Raw genomic sequence first — 17244 nt, 5'->3', positions numbered from 1 at the left:
GACTGAGATCACAAAATGCAGGTCAAGATGGTGTCAAAAAGTGCCCCCAAAGTTGCTGCAGCCAGCTTCACCAGTGTATCTTAGCTGTGAACTGGGGCACTGTTTGCTATTTTACTGGATTGCTTGAGAAAAATCTGCCAGCAGCAATGGCAGAAAATACACTGGTACAAAGCTGTTGTCAAAGACAAGTGAAGGAGATATGTAGAGATTCCAAGCTAAGAAAAACCTGGCAAGTAGAACATCAAAAATACAAAGTACTCTATGCCCTAATCCTTTCTCCATCCTCAGGTTCTAACTGCCTGGTCTGGGCCAGTGCTCATGTGCTGTCCATGTCACATTTAGTAGAGGAGTCTGTGTTTCTAGAGGTTGGGCTTGATCATACTCTTGTATTTTTCTGGTAGTAAATGTGTTATTTTGTGATGATTTCTGCAAGTGATATCTTTTAAACTGTTCACCATGTTCTTTGCCTGCAGAACCTTGCTGATAACAAGGTGAAGGGCCATCTTTGATAGCTTGTATGTACAGTACTTGGTTTGAAGTAACTAACAGAGGTTGTCCTCTTTCTCTTCCCAGATGTGTGCAATAGTACCAATCTTCCTGAAGTTGAAATCATCAGTCTACTGGAGGAGCAGCTGCCTCATTATAAGCTAAGAGCAGATACAATCTATGGTTATGACCACGACGACTGGCTGCACACACCTCTCATTTCCCCCGACGCCAATATTGACTTAACAACTGAGCAGATAGAAGAGACCTTGAAATACTTCCGTAAGTCCCCAAATCCACAACTTCTGCTCTCCTTGCCTTCTCTGAAGTATCTCTGCAATTCTGTTACAGTTGTGGGAAGTGAGAGAGCTGTTTGGCATTCATTGCTTTGGGCTTCAAGTTTGTGGTAGATAGAACACAAAGGAAAGATTTAATCAAGGACAGCAGTGGTGTTTGGATTCATGTTACTCTGGGTGGTTCTGCTGTGGGCATTGACTTAGCTGTGCAATTTAGGGAAGGCTTCTGTGATTCATCCTCTAGTTGGTGATTTATTGAATAGTTTATGATTAAATGACTCTTCTTTTTTTCTTTTTCCTTCATAGTTTCATGCGAAGATGCAGTTTTGCTGCTCTACTGAATGTGGTGCATGTTAAAATGGCCTGCAGAGCAACAAGCCAATAGGTTCCATGCAAAAGCTATGGTAGTTAGACATCAATTTTGATTTTTTTTATACAAATGCAAATATAGTATCCTCCAGTAATAATTTGTGGGAAGGCAGAAATAGTCCTGTCATGTAGAAAACAGCCTTTTGTCCTTAAGTAAATTAATTTCATCTCACGTTAAACCATTTTGTTTCAGTGAGGGAATAGTTCAACTATTCTCTATGTCAGAAAAGTCTTATATCTGTACCAGGTGAGGTAGGTGTGCTCTTACAGTCTCCAGAAGAGACCAGCTGTGTCTCATCTGTAGGAAGTACCTGTACTGTTTTGGAGCCCTGAATAGTAAAATCTCATTTTGATGAAGTCAATCAAATCCAAAGCACCCAGTTTTCTAAATACCTATTCTTCAAGCTGCTGAGAGAGTACTTGCACTGGTCTGGTTCAACTCTTCCCAGGTTAAACAAGCCACAGTGATTTCTTACTACGCAAAGTGCTACACTGCAAGATCTCTGTTCCATGTTGCAGAGGTGTTTGCTCTTATTGAATGTGCAGTCACAGGATGACTCCTGTTTGGTCTTTTAGAAGACAAAGCAGCAGTAACTGTTCAGTAAATGAAATCCCAATTTAGAAATAAGAGTACGCCAGCCTGTCCTTGAGAATCAGGCAGGCTTTTCAAATGTCCCTATTTTCCTTGTTAATGCTCTTTAATAACTTTTTTCCAAAGTTTGCAAAGTCCTGTGGTAACACCTGAGTAACAAAACACATTGCCTCAGCTGATCCTCCAGGAGGAAGGACTCCAGATGATGGTCATGGGATGGGCAACTTTATCCTGAGTGGTGGCAACTGTAGAAAATAATGAAAGGATATGGGAGTTAATTCTCTGAACATCCTGATGTGCTACTGTAGCCAAAAGAGGAAATGTGTCCCAGAGTTAATGAAATAGGAGGTAATACACTGTTGCAGCTGCCATGGAAATGCTCTATCCAGCTCCCCTGCTCAGTGTCAAAGGATCTTCCCAGAACTGGAAAAGGTTTGGAGAAGAAAGCAGAGAATGACAAAGCATAGGAAGACATGATTGATAGTGACATCCCATGTGATGATGTGCTTTGACTGCTTTATTTGCCAGCACAGATGACTTGCTGTTGCTTTGCACCCTGGCACCGTGGTTGGCTGCATCCTTGAGCATACTGCTGCAACTTTCTTGAGAGGCCATGTTTGCCAGTGGGGTAGATGGAATAATCTTTGTCAAATTCCCTTCAGTCAAGGGAAAGGGCTGGTGTCATTCATAATGACTAATTCTATAATGGCTAATGCCTAGTTTAGGCAGATCAGTTTAGTGTTGGCCTATGGCATGGATTTAGTCCAGCAAAACGGGAGGAGGAGAGGGTTCCTGAATTTTTCAAGCCAACTTTTCTGTCTAATTAAAACCCCCTTTTTGACTGCAAGCTTCAGGAGTGTTCAGTCTAGCTACCACAGTTGGCTACCAGAATTCATTATCAGTATGCATATTTTGCTCTGTGGAGAACAAATAAAAGTAGGGGTTTTTGGTATACTTTAAACATACAGAAACAGAACAAAATGTAGCAGCTGGAAGGGGATGCCAAACGAATGTGAATAAGTTTAGGTTTGGAACAGGAGAAAAAAAGTCACTTTAGTTAGATCTATTACTTGAAATCTTCCTTAACCCAAGTTTCATATGAGCTTCAAGGCAAGTAGCACAGTATTACCTCAGCCAGGTCTAGTGGTGTAGTATGGAGATTTGAATACACAGATGTTCAGTGTTTGTAGCAGCAACCCACCTGAGAAATGTAGTTCTAGGGAATTTTACATAAAAGGAATTCCATGTACAGCTGTAGGAAGAAAAAGTGGGGCTGCAGAGATGGCAGGTGGGTTCTGCAAGCATGCAGCTGCTTTGTTGGGCTGGTCAGGATTTTGTAGAATGGCTTAGGCTGGAAGGGATCTCTGAGATCATCTACTCCAACCTCCCTGCCAAGGGGAAGAGGCATCCACTACCTCCCTGGGCAGCCTATTTCAGATTCCCATCACCCTGGTACTTCTTCCTAAGACCAGTCTAGACCTACCCTCCCTCAGCTTCAAACTATTTCCCCTTGCCCTGTTGCTAGACACCCTTATGAAAGGTCCCTCTGCAGCCTTCCTGTAGGATCCTTTCAGATACTGGGAGGCAGCTCTAAGGTCTCCCTGGAGTCTTTTCTTCTCCAGGCTGAACATCCCCAGCTTCCTCAAGCCTATCCCCATAGCAGAGGTGCTCCAGCCCTTGGATCACCTTTGTGGTCTCCTCTGGACTCACTCCAACAGCTCTGTGTCCTTCTTATGCTGGGCACACCACCTTTCTAGGTCCTGCTTTATAGACCTATGCTTTGTCAGGTATTTGGAGGAATACCTGTGTGTGGATACCTGTATCGTTCTCTGTCTAGAGTTTGTGTCTCCATGCTGGGAAGATCATACACTTATCCTATATTTCCAAGTCTCTTGAGGAGTTCTGGAATCATTTAAGCACACAAGTGATTTTTTCCACAGCAAAAGAACACCTTTCTGGATGACAGCAATATGCTTCCAATTAGACCTGTAGAGAAGTATCAGTAAAACAAACAAACACCTCAGGATGCCTACCTTGAGCTGTATTTATCCTGTCTCTTTGGAAAAAAAGTGTGTGGAGGGAGATGGTGAGAAGAAAATTCTAGTACATTGATGATTTCCTTTGTTTAAAATGTTGGGAAATAAAAAGGAAAGAGTCCCTGCAGCAGTTGCAGCTGTTGGCCAGTGTTCATTCTTTATATTCTAAATGCTTGGTTAATAGCATTACCAGACTGAAATTACCTTTTGGACACAAATAATACAAGTGGAACAAATAGCTCATATGCAGAGCAATCGAGTTCATGTTGCCATAGGAACCTGTATTTTTTTCTCTGGTAGTATTTTAAACAGTATAGCCTTAATTGCATTTAATAGCAAGTGCAGTTCTTGCCTTGTGATCATGTAGAATGGAAATTCTGCAGAACCAAGCTAGGGCTCCAGCGCCTCATTACATTCTTCTGTTTCCAGATGGCACAGTGTGAGGGCAGAGTGTTCACATTTGGTAAAAACCCTTGCACTATTCAAAATATTTTTTTTTTCTAATTGTACAAGATAATTGTATGACTTTTGCATGTCCAAAGATTTTTAGTGACTTCTGCATAAAATCTTTTGTGGGTTACTAACCTGAAGTTCCTGTACTTTTACTCTATTGCTTGCATATCAGGGTTGGGTGTAACAGAAATAGAAACAGTAAAATGAAGCCAAAAATAATGGTCTTGGCCTTGGCCCTAGGTGGTTGATGCTGGCTTGGGGAAGAGAATGGACAGGCATGTAAGAGTCAAGCTGAACAAAACCAGTGGTTTACACATGGGCTGCAGCTTGCTGCCCAGCCAAGTGCATCTCAGAGAGGCAAGGCAGAGCTGTGTTTGCAGAGAGCTCTAGCACTGTGAATCCTTGAAGGTCACAGCACTCTTAAGACCATGTTCCCTTGTTCCTGTTGTCTAGGAAGTGAAAAATAAGTATTTTTTTATAATGAAAGAAGTTCAAAGAATCTTAGTCTTTGGCAATTAAACATGTTAAGTAAATAGATGGAGGACCTTGAACTACAAAGGCAGAGAATGACAGAATGGTTAGGTTTGTGAGGGACCTCTGAAAGTCATCTGGCCCAAGCCTCCTGCACAAGCAGAGTCCCTTAAAGCAGGCTGGGTCAGTGCTCAGTCACCCTCACATTTAAATAAAATATCTCTTACGCTCAGGGTGAGCTTACTGCATTTCAGTTTGTGTCCATTGCCTCTGGTCCTTTCACTGGACACCATGGGGAGGAGCCTGGCTGTGTCTTCTTTGCACCCTCCCTTCAGGTATTGACATAAAGTGCATAAGATGCCCCCCAGCCTTATCTTCTCCAGACTGAACAGTCCCTGCTCTCACAACCTTTTCTTACAGGAGATGTGCTTTGGACCCTTCATCTTTGTGGCCCTTTGCAGGAGTCTTTCTAGTATGTTCATTTCACTCTTAATACCAAGGAACTCAGAACTGGACACAGTACCCTGGGTGCAGCTTCATCAGTGCCAAGCAGAGAGGGTTCTTGTGCATATTGCCAAAAAGGTTACTACACTGGAGGAGGAATGCAGCATATTATTATTATTTTTTATATATAATTTGAAATAATATATTTGCAGACAAATGTGTATTTGAGCTAGTCCCTGGTCTGAAATTTTGGAGCTGAGTGAATACCACAGACAATTGCCATGGACAGATATGTGGCTGATGTGTGAGCAGATCTGTTGATGTGTGCTTCAGCAGCCAATGTATAAAAGGGATGTGGCAATTCCCAACCTCAGTTACTGCAGTGATAACTGTTCATACCAGTAAAGCTAAAATATCAATGTGGTCGTGAAACTGATGTATTGTCCTTTCCATAGTTTGACTATTTCTTACCAGTTTCTGTGACAGTAAAACCAAGTGGTACCAGTAGAGTAGAGTAGAGTAAGTGGTAACAAGCTAGAGAAGATGAGCAAAAGTGAGCTTAACAAAAATCTGCAGAACCATGAGTGACTGAAGTTGAGGAATTTGAGTGTTCAGATTTCCAGAGCTGGAAGCATTGAATTAAGTTTATAAAAGTGAGTTGCAAAGCAAAAGATGAGAGTTCCTTAGGAATAGTAGATGTGAGGGACTCCTTGCAAGGGGACGTTAGAGTTGCAAAAAATGTACATGGGCTCAAGAACAGACAAGATAACTCCTTCAAGAATTGCTGAAAGTAGACATTTTATCCATCTGCAGCTGGAAAAAGTCAGAGATTGGGAAGGCAGCTGAGGGAAGTGTTGATCAGTTCTCCATTACCTGCTTGTGGCTATTTTGTAGATGTAGTCTTTGACTCAACAGACTCCTACTTAGTCAGACCCAGAATGGCTGCTCCAATCTTGTGTTATTGACATAAGTGACAACTTAGTCCATCCCAATGCTTCTGCTGCTGTTCACAAAGGAATATGGTTTGCTTGAAAGCAGGGACAAAGGAGTGAAGAATGTGGTGGTTATGAACAAAATGGATCTCAATGCTTTTGGTACCTACATAGGTTCAGACATGCTCTCTGAATTGCTGTGTTTGATGATGATGATTTAAGGCCATATATGCCTTGGAGAGATTCTCTTTTAATGGCTTAAACCCAGATTTATTGGGTGCTGGATAAAACAATCTTTCATTGCTATAACATCAACCACAAACATGAAGCTGTTCTGTGTGCCAACATGCAGCATTTTTAGGAACACATTAATAAAACTTTATCCTAATCCCTTGTGTTTTTTGGCTATGATGCTTAAAAAAAAACCCAACCAAACAAACAACAAAACAACAAACCCCAAGGGTCAATAGTTCAGTTTTATCCTAACTCCTTGTGGTTTGTTTTTTTTTTTTTTACTAGGATGCTTAAAAAAAACCCAAAACCCAGAGGGTCAATGGTTCATAGACAGGGCAAAAGCAGGTGAATTTTCTTGTGAGAGGAAACGTGTTGCTGGTCTGGTTCTTCTGATTCATTCATTTTTCTTTGTCACTTGTGCAGTGGCAGGACGCAGAAAAGATTCTATTCAGTCAGCCCAGGAGAGTGTCACAAAGCAGTAAGATAGTTTGATTTTCCATGGGGAAGGCAGGCTTTTATCAGACCGTGTGGAGGAGAGTAATAATGGACTGGATTTTCATTATTGATGCCCTGCATGTCCCCAGGGAACTGTGATGGCATGATGCTGCTGTCCCGTGAGCAGTCAGCTCCTCCTGAGCAGGGGTTTTTGTTTCCACCATGGAGGAGGACTTGAGCCTGTGAAGCCAGAAGCAGCAAAAGGCGTTTTCTTCATCTCTGCGTCGCTTCTGGAGCCAGCTGGTCGCCATGGCAACACGTTAGCCTGAAAGAGCTGAGGAGAGCGGGGAGGGAAGGAGCGAGTTGGGAACAGCCAGGCAGGCGGTGGTGTGTGTCCCCACGTCAGCGCATCAGCCTTGCCATAGGATGGTTCTCTGACACCCAGCCAAGGCTCCTGGGCAGAGCTGCTGTAGGAGAGGAGCCGCCCGGGCATCTGCTGCTGCTTGCTGCAGCCTTTTGCGATTTGGTTTCTTTTGTGGTGGTGGTGGTTGTTTGGGTTTTTTTAAATTGTATTTTTATTTTATTTTTCCAAATACATCCTCCTTTTATTTCAATTGCAGCCTTGCTGAAGATGTGCAGCTCCTTTCCAGCTTGCTGTGAGCTGCCCTGTGCTGTGGTATTTGGCAGAGGCAGGCAGGCATGGCTGCATTTCACTTGACCTTAGCGGCAAACTGAAAGCTCGTCGATGTTGCTGAAGGATACTGACTATGCAGAAATTCATTGAAGCAGATTATTATGAACTGGACTGGTATTATGAAGAATGCACAGATGGTAAATACTTCTTTCTAGCCTCTTGTTGCAGAATTTGGACCTTGTAAGACCAGAGCATTGTTATTCAGTGGGGTTTAGAAGTGAAATAGCTTGGGAAAGGCAGCAGCCTGGTGTGGCAGAGATGTCTGCATCTCTGTTGCGCCTCAGCATCTCTTCTGAGCATGCTACAGGAGCCTGCTCAAGCTGCTTGGCTTTCTCTTTTGCAAAGGGAGTGGCAGAGGGACATATATGTGTGATATGAGCAGGATTTGGGCAGGGGAAGAAAGCTTTGAAATGCCAACTGTGTATAATAATGAAGCTGAATTTAAATAGACTTACTGGAAGAATTTGTGTTAGTTTGTCTGGTTTTTCTGCCAGTACCCAGATGCTGTGATACATGTCTGTTTAGACAGGACATGCTTTCTTTCTGGTTTAGTTGTCTGTCTGTGACATTTAAAACTAGCTTGTTAAAAGTGAGCAGGCTAACTTTTTGAACTGGAAGAATTGCAAACTGGTGAGCACAATCTTCTGGGCCTTTAGCTTTTATTTTTGATGTTTGCTTGGGTAGTTGTTTTTCATCAGTCTTCTGATGAGGAAGCTTAAGGAATGGCTAAAAGTATACTCTGCTCAGAATGGAAAAATCAAGATTCCTCATTGGTGGCATTCAGTGATAACCTCTGAAAGAAGAAGCAGCCTTTGGGAAAGCAGTAGCTGTATGTGGATTTTATACTGCTTGGAGGGCTTGTCTTAAATGAAGCAAGCTGAAGTTTGTCCTAAGTGAAGCAAGAAACAGAAAGGAGTGAGGAATGTAGGCCCAGGGGATGTTTTATGTATGCAGTACGCAAAGGTGTTTCACAGTACTTTGCTAACGGCAGCAGGGACATGAAGAATTAAGATGTGACAGATGTAGATGGGTTTTTGTGGCCTGGCGTGGGGTTCTGCTTATTTCTCTGCACTACCTTTTAGAACCCGAGGCAAGTTCAGAAGGACATTAAGCTTCTCCTGGGTCCAACTGTCTGTTCCTGTCCAGGTGTTCAAAGAGCAAAGGTGCATATTTATTTGAAAGTCTTGGCCACTTGAAGTTGGATTGGATCCATTATGTAACCTTTATCCTCTAGGTTTAACCCTGGTAAATGCTGTAGCATCCGATTAGCCTGCGTGATGTAACTGGCCAAGCTGGCCTGGTTTTAGAAGCTGAAGAGCAATTGTACTGTCATGAAAAGCTGTGGCTGATTTCCCCAGGTTAAATGCAGTTAGCCTTCTTTTTATTGTGCTTTTCTTATTGGTCCTTTGTCTGGTCATGCAAAGTGTGGCATGCCTGAATGTTTGAGCCAAGAGCTGCCCTGCCCATCAGTTTTGTGTTAAGGTGTGTGCCACACTGGAGAAACTATGGGAGTTCCACAGTGAGGGAATAAACAACAGGTGTTGGGCAAGCATTTAAATACCTTATGGGATCAGGGCTCAGGAGCACTGAGGTGGTTGGTTTGATTTTTGTCTGGGCTTGCTGAGCCCCAGTCAGTCTTCCATGAGCTGAGATCTACAGAGAGTCAGCCAACGTATGTGCTGGCTGACTGCTTGGAGTGTTTGGGAAGTTCTCCACTAGGAAAAAGCAGGACTTGATATCTAATAGGGAAGAATCTCTCCAGGAGGTAAGGCATAATGCTTTAAGAAAGTGTTTAGTTTTTAAATAAAAACATTATTTTTGTATGGTGGAAGGGTGGTGCTGTCAGTCTTCTCTCAGCCTCAGGGGTGAGTGGTAGTCTCAGGGGTTTGTGGAACCCAATGGGGTTTAGTTTACTTTTGCTTTTCCCATTTGAAGGGCGTGAGAGAAGGATTTGGGAGGCATAGTCCTTGGCCTTCAATACTGACTTTAAAATAGCAGCAGCATATTTTTGTCGATGGAGAAAGGTATTTTAATTGTAGTGGGAAACAAAAGGCATCTTTATAGTAAAAAAAAAAATGGAGCTTTTGCAAGACCCTGGAGCAGATGGCATTCTGTAGGAGATGCCTGGCTCTTGATTGATGGCTGGTTTGTCTGCCATATATTTGCCAGTACCAGAGCCATTTGCCTGAGATGCTTTTTTTGTTCAGTTGAGAGCGATAGGTAGTTGCAGCTCAGCTGACCTGTTTTGAATATCTATTTTAGGGCAAGATGAAGCAGAGTTACAGAGCTTATTTCTCTGCTCTATATGGAGTCCCTGAAGCTCAGTTACATGCATGCATTTAACTGTGAATCCCACCCAGTTCACCCTTTTTGGTAAAACTAACATTGGACTGTGGTGAAACTAACAGAACCTCACAAGATGCTATGCCAGAATAATTTTTCTGATGAAATTGTTCAGACATTCTTTGCCAGAGCCACTGGGATGTGGATTTGATTTTGTGAATGTGGCTTCATTTTCTTTGTTTTTTTTTTTCCCCTTTGGTTTCTTTTTCCTGATTATTTTAGCAGTATATGGGTGGTTCTTCTTCAGAGGAAAAAAAAAAAACCTCTAAAATCACAGCAGGATGTAAGATGTTAATGCTATTATTTGACTCAGCAGTGGGAGTCACTTGTCATAGAATGGCTTAGGTTGGGAGGGTCCTCAGAGCTCATCCACTCCAACTTGCCCACCATGGGCAGGGACACCTCTCAACTAGACTCAGCTGCTCAAGGCCTCATCCAGCCTGGCCTTCAACACCCCCAGGGAAGAGGCAACCACAGCCTTCCTGGGCAGCCTATTCCAGAGTCTCACCACCCTCCTACTGAAGAACTTCTTCCTACAATCCAGTCTAAAGCTACTCTCCCTCAGCTTCAAACCATTCCCCCTTGTCCTGTCTCTAGACACCCTCATGAAAAGTCTCTCTGCAGCCTTCCTGTAGGATCCCTTCAGGTATTGGAAGGCAGCTCTAAGGTCCTTCTGGAGTCTTTTCTTCTCTAGGGTGAACAAGTCCAGCTCCCTCAGCCTATCCTCACAGCAGGGTCAAGGGCTAGAATCCCCTCTCTTGCCCTGCTGGCCACACTACTCTTGATGCAGCTCAGCACACAATTTGCCTTCTGTGCTGCATGAGGCACTGCCAGCTCATGATGAGCTTCTCAGCAATTGCTCCTAAGTCTCTTTCTTCGGAACTGCTCTCAACCCACTCTGTCCCCAGCCTGTTACCTCAGATTTAGTGAATTTATGGACCAAAATAGTAACAATGTCCTCAGCTTGCACTTGGTAGGAATAATGTTTTGGGTTTTCTTTTAATCCCTTGCAAAGCAAATGAACAAATGCTTGAAAGATCTTCACAAAATCTTGGTAGTGTTGGAATAATTAATTAATCTCTTTATGCAAGGTCCTCTACAAAGTTTATTTTTAGTAGGATTAGATGAAATTAGACAATAAAATGTCAGACTCTCTTTGGATCACTGGTGTTAACTAACATTACAGCAGATTTAAAGTTCTATAAATACACTGTGCTTTTAGATACATTTTCAGCTGTAGTACTTTGTAATAACAGTGACAGTTGTCACCTTACTTGGCATTAACAAAATGCATTGTGTAGGTGGAACAGGGAGAGAGCTGGGTGTGCACTTGAGTAGGAACATGGCTATTGTCATAGCAGTCTTGAGACTGACAGAGCCAATGGTTAAAAAGGAAAAGGTGAAATATTCCACAGAACCATAGAATGCCTCAGGTTGGAAGGAAACTCAGAGCTCATCTCCTCCAACCTCCTCACTATGGGCAGGGACACCTCTCAACTAGACTCAGCTGCTCAAGGCCTCATCCAGCCTGGCCTTGAACAATCCTGGAGAGGGGGCAGCCACAATCTCCCTGGGCAGCCTATTCCAGAGTCTCACCACCCTCCTGCTGAAGAACTTCTTTCTAAGCTCCAATTAAACCCTGCACTCCCTCAGCTTCAAACCATTCCCCCTTGTCCTGTCTCTAGACACCCTCATAAAAAGTCTCTCTGCAGCCTTCCTGTAGGATCCCTTCAGCTATTAGAAGGCAGCTCTAAGGTCCCCTGGAGTCTTCTCTTTTCCAGGCTGAACACCCCCAGCTCCCTCAGCCTATCCCCACAGCAGAGGTGCTCCAGCCCGTGGATCATCTTTGTGACCCTCCTCTGGACTCACTCCAACAGCTCTGTGTCCTACTTAGGCTGGGGACAACAGAACTGGGTGCAGTATTCTAGGTGGAGTATATTTTTGTGTACCTTTATCATGAAAGATAACAGTGTAAAGGTCTAGGTTCACCTGGGTGTTTTTTTTAGAGGGAAAACAAATAGATTCTTTAAAAAAAAATGCACACAACAGAACTTGGGTGAAAAAAGAAAATGCAAACCCCTTCACAAGCTGCCAACCAACTAAGCACACAGCTAAGCAGATACCCACAGAAACGTGTGTGGATAGCTTTGTCCTCCTGCCACTTTCATGGGCCAGCAGCTTTCATCCTCACAGTGAGCAGTGCTTTCTGGAGAAATCCAGGTTGACTTTGGGTCCAATGACCTTTGTGGTGATTCCTTCCATTACTTGCTTATATCTAGCTGAAGAACTCCTTGGTAATGCCTGGGGGTTCATTGCCTACAATTCTAGATGACTCGGTGTGTGTGCAGTTGGCTCTCCTCTCCTCCTTTGCTGGCCCTGAGTTCAGCAGTTCTAGTGGGGAGAATCCTGTCTTTTTCCAGCTTTACCCTGCCAGTCACAGCCTGCCAAAGCCTCTAACCCCTTTTTTGTTTGCCTGAAAAAATTAATCTCGCTCTTCCTGGTCATTCTGGTATCCTTTAGACTCTTCTCTGTAACTCTTAACCTCTACCTGGATTTTCTTCCTCTTCACATTGAAATGTTTTCATTGCTTGTTCTGTTTGCAGTTGCTGCTTGGAGCTTCTCTCCTCCGTTTTCCTCCCCACTGGGATGTTACCAGCAAGGTCACCAACTTTCTTTTTAGCTGAACAATAATTATCAATGTTAATGCTTATTCTCCTTGACCTCTCAACCCCTTAAAGCGTGAAAACTTGTCCTTGCCTGTCTTACATGAGTGTCCTTCTACAGACGTGAGGCTCTGTGATGGTTCTTTTTCTTCTTCTGTTTTTTCTTTTTTTTTTCCTTCCTCTATTTTTTTTTTTTTACTCCTTCAAGGTAGAATCATAGAATGTTTTGGTTTGAAAGAGACTGTTAAAGGTCTAATATTTCATATTTGCTGTTGCAGCTTTTCTGGCGTTTGGGTTGTCCCATGTATCTTCTCTGTAAGCTCATGTCTGCCAGTTATGTGGGTGGCACGGTTAACCCTTTTGCTTAAAATGTGATTTCTTTGACTCCTTCTCCCTTAGAGTAGGAGCTTGGCTGATGGTTGTGCATTTATGAGTCATTGTCTCCCTCAAACATTACTCCCTTTTGTCTCCATCCCTGTGGACAGAGTAGCCTCTGGGTTTTGAGGGTTGTTGTCTGTGCTGTGAGCCTCTAACCATTACCTGTAGCATATAGTCTTTGAAGCAGCCCTTGCTCTGTAGGTATGCAGCTAGAAGTCTCATTCAGGTTCTTCTTTTGCTCCTGTTCCTTTTTCTGATTACTGGATAAACAGGGTTGAACCTTGCTTGTATTCATGTAGTCATTGACATAATTTTCCTAGTTCTTTGCTTTTTCCGTTTTTTTTTTTTTTGTTTTTGCTTTATTTCTCCATTGACTTTTTGTTTTTTATCCAGTCAGACCTAAGCTACTTCTGCTTGCATGCTGACTTTGTGCTCATAGTTCAGTCCTTTTCCTCAGTGTTCTGCTCAAATGTTGAATATCCAGAGAAGTGTTTTCCCACTTCATCCCATTTTATTCCCTTTTCCGGAAGTAATTTAAAGACCCTCTGGTTGATAGACAGAAGGTAATTTGCGTGGGATTTTGAAAGAGAGGGAAACATGCAAAACTTGTAAAAATGTGAAGCAGCTAAGTTTGCTTGACTCTACATTTTAATAAAGCACATGTTCAGTGACCAATTTATACCCCCTGCCCTGAAAAGTCCACCCCAAAACACCCACATTTCTTCATCAATGTATTTTAAACCTGAGTTTAAAATACATTGATTTATTTATTTAAACCTGGGTGCTGCTGTTTCAGCTGCTGTTTTTGGAACTTGTTTGCTTGCAGAGAATCTTTGTTCTGAATGCAGCATTGTTATTAGTTAAATGTGGTAAAAGTCACCATGGTTAATTGTGCACACGTCTAGATACTTTTGTTGATAATGGAAAGTTAAAAATTATTTGAATGCGTTTGATTTCCTTGGAAATTGTGAGTCAGGATATGAGGGCTTGTTTGTATTGTGTCCAGCCTCACCCTCTGCAAACCAGCTCCCAGTTTGTTTCCTGATGGCAGAGCTACTGAATTGCATGAGGGGTGTGCAGCTGTGGGCTTCCAGTCTTGCAGCTCCCTTAGCAAGCTTCCTGAAAAGACTTCAGTGTCTTTAGCCACTAATTCAGAGCAGTGATTGCAGCAAATATCCCAAACATACTTTGCAGTGGCAACCCATAAAAACAAATGTTGAGTGAGTCTCTGATGATGTGTTTACAGGAAATAAAAATCTCTTGAATCTTTCTTGATTAGAAGATCTCTTTTTCAGAAGTGGAGACAATTCAGCTTCTCTGCCAGCTGCTCATTGTTTGGTATGTGTTGGAATCCTGTCTGCTATTAAATTCTCCTGCAGTATGCAGAATGCCACTAAAAAGGAGTTGATAATGTCAGGGTGGGGTACACATTCCTTCTCCACCCATTTTGAATTTGAATCAGCATGTGCTGATATCAAGAGGCCTTGCACCATGTACCTTTCAGCTTTTGAAAGTCAAAGTTCATCTCTGCAGCCTGACTCGACACGAGTCTGTTCAGATGTCCACGTGTGGCAGCATTTGATCCCTCCCCTTTTATTGTTGTGTCTTAGGCAGTTTGCACTTGCCCACTGACTTCCTCTCCTTTGCAAGCTAGTTGGATACCTGCAGCTCAACACTTGGTAGCAATCTTAAACCCATAGTATACCAACAGAGTTGGCTGCGTGGGCTTTTTTTCCTTAGCCTTTAGAAAGTGCTTCTTCCATTCTTTTAAGATGACTTAGTCATTTTTATCTTCTACATTTCTGTTCTGTAGCTGTTACTAAAATGTGGTGAATTGCCACTAGATTGCAAGTAGGTACTTAAGATTCTTACTCTCTGATCATAGAGTGGCTTAGGTTAGAAGGAACCTTAGAGCTCATCCACTCCAACCTCCCCTCCATGGGCAGGGACACCTCTCAACTAGACTCAGCTGCTCAAGGCCTCATCCAACCTGGCCTTCAACACCCCCAGGGAGGAGGCAGCCACAGTCTTCCTGGGCAGCTTGTTCCAGAGTCCCACCATCTTTGCACCGAAGAACTTCTTCCTCAGATCCAGTCTAACCCTGCTCTCTCCCTCAGCTTCAAACCATTCCTCCTTGTTCAATCTCTAGACATCCTTTTGGAAAGTCCCTCTGCAGCCTTCCTGTAGGATCCCTTCAGGTACTGAAGGCAGCTCTAAGGTCCCCTTCAAGTCTTCTCTTCTCCAGGCTGAACAACTCTTTATAGAATAGTTTTGGTTAAGTGTTACAAGGGGAATACGTAGACACAGAAAAGCTTGAAGGAATCAGAAACCAGTAGTAATCCTCATTGCATTATTACTAAAATGACATCCTTCCCATCCCCTACTTCCACACCACTAGAGAAGTGGTTCCTATGTGACTGTTATGTTCTGCTGGTGTGTGGCATTTCTGCTGGTGTTTGGCATTGAAAGTAAGGGAGGCAACTTGGCAAACATGAAATATCCATAGCAGCAAAAGGCCACGTTGAGAAGGTTAATCTGTCCTGTGTGCCTAGTCAAGTTAGGCAAACACAGCCCCTGGGAAATGGAGAGATCTGAGCACGAGGAGCGTTGATGTTGTTAAACAGGGAGGAGATGTATACACCCTTGAAAATGCACGTATGTGGGCAGGAGGGATTTCATTCCCCACAGCAGACAAGAGTAAAGATGACTGGAAACCATGGTGTTTGACAGCTGATGTTACAGGTTTCCAACAGGCATCATCCTTTTCTAAAAGCAGTCAAAAATCTGCCTTCCCCTCAGGCTGGCTCTTAAGGCAGTGGTGGATGCTGCAGTCAGACCGTGCTGTACAGCTCCCAGGCTCTCCTTGCCAGGTGGGACTGGTGCGTGCGTGTGGACAGGCTTAGGCTGGGCACTGCTCCTCTGAAATCTGTTCCTTGCAGCATTAGGCAACCCAGAGGTGATTTCAGTCTGTGAAGGTGCACACCCTTCACCGGGTGTGACAGTGGGAGGCTGGGTTGGACTGCCACCAGCAGTGGCAGAGATGCTTGTGGGAAGCTACCACTTCACTTGGAAGAGCAGGGGCAGAGGATAGAGAATGTTGTTGACATGTGAGGAGTGGTGGGGAGGGGTCTTTGAGCCTTTGTAGCATGAAATATGCTAATGAAGCTGTTGAGCAAAAGCTGGTTACCCTCAGAGCTGGTATAAGAAGTAACATAAATCTTCTAGTAATTATTAGACAGATGGTCTCTTCCTTCCTCCACCCCGTCTGTATAACACAAAGCTGGTCTGATAAGGACAAATACTCAGTTGCTCAGGAGTTACCCAGCAGAGCATGTGAGTGAGGAAAGATGGTATCCTGCTCTGTGGAGACCCTGCTTTGCTCTCCCCTAAAATACAACTTCCCATCTCCTGTGAGACTAAGGCATTGTTTCGTGTCTGTCTGGGATAACTTGGGCAATGGCAGTAAATGAAGAGGGAAGCTTCAGTTATGACTATGAGAAGGAAAACAAGAGAGACCTCAGGTTCATCAGGCAGAGCCTGGATATCTTGGAAGAAGGTACTTCTCACTTTTTCATTTTAAACTTCTGTTGTAGTAGCACATGGCAAGAAATAGGTGATTTAAGTAATACTTGTGCATTAAATCTACTGCATTTTACATTATTGGTTTTTTTTTTCATTATGTAGCCAGTATATCTGCATTCTATACTAAGAAATTACTCAGGTGAATACCTTTCAGAAAAGGTAAAATACACTTATCCTTTCTTACAAAGACAGATTGCAGGCTGTCCAGGGCTCTGGAATGTTGAAACATGAAAGCAAAGAAAATGGAGACTGGTAATTCTTAAAAGCTTTGGGAAATCCCTTCCCAAGAGCTGGGTTCCATGTTTAAGGAAGAGAGACAGCTGACAACATTTGGCTTGTAAGAAGGGCTTGTAACTTAAAGAGTTTTGAAAGACTTACAGTCCAGATCCCAATTTAAGTCTTACACCCATTTATGTTAGTTCAAGGACTGTAGTCCAGACATTTCTTGACAAAACATAGATGGGGAAGAACAGCAAGTCAGTAAATCAGTGGCTAGGAATCATAACTCTTCCAAGAAACAGTTCTACTTTCAACAGGAGAGCTCTGCTGAGCTGTGCCAGTAAATGCATTAATCTTAATGCATGCAGGATGAGTTCTCTGCAGGTGCTTTTCCTGATTTCCTCAGTTTCACTCTGTGGCTGTGTTTATGCTGATAGAAGGGACAAGTGTGTGATGCTCTTGCTGAAATTCCCTGAACTTACTTCTTCATGCATCACAAGAAAATTGGATTCAGTTCATGCCCTTGGAGGAACTACACTGAGATGGCTGTCTGCATGAGTGTTCAGGTATAAGATTTAGGAAACAAATAGCAGCAAAGTTTGTTTGTTTGTTTGTTT

General features: G+C 43.1%; 1 protein-coding gene across 6 annotated transcripts in view; it reads left to right on the top strand.

The window, feature by feature from the left end:
- Positions 1 to 658: 658 nt before the first annotated feature.
- Positions 659 to 17244, top strand: part of TRAK1 (trafficking kinesin protein 1) — a 56050-nt gene continuing 39464 nt past the window's right edge. For 3 of the 6 annotated variants that reach the window (XM_054385151.1, XM_054385150.1, XM_054385153.1), the window contains exon 1: positions 659 to 768. Coding sequence is in view for 2 of the 6 variants with exons in the window: in XM_054385149.1 (XP_054241124.1) it covers positions 7516 to 7579 (64 nt within the window). In the remaining 4 variants the exon portion in view is untranslated. Of the gene's footprint in view, positions 769 to 7515; positions 7580 to 16372; positions 16383 to 17244 lie in introns of those variants that run through there. The other 3 variants (XM_054385149.1, XM_054385148.1, XM_054385152.1) reach the window with 2 other exon arrangements.

The sequence above is a fragment of the Indicator indicator genome, chromosome 11 (assembly GCF_027791375.1).
Source record: "Indicator indicator isolate 239-I01 chromosome 11, UM_Iind_1.1, whole genome shotgun sequence".
Taxonomy (NCBI): Eukaryota; Metazoa; Chordata; class Aves; order Piciformes; family Indicatoridae; genus Indicator; species Indicator indicator.
The sequence above is the reverse complement of the archived record's forward strand: the minus strand, read 5'-3'. Positions and strand labels throughout refer to the sequence as shown.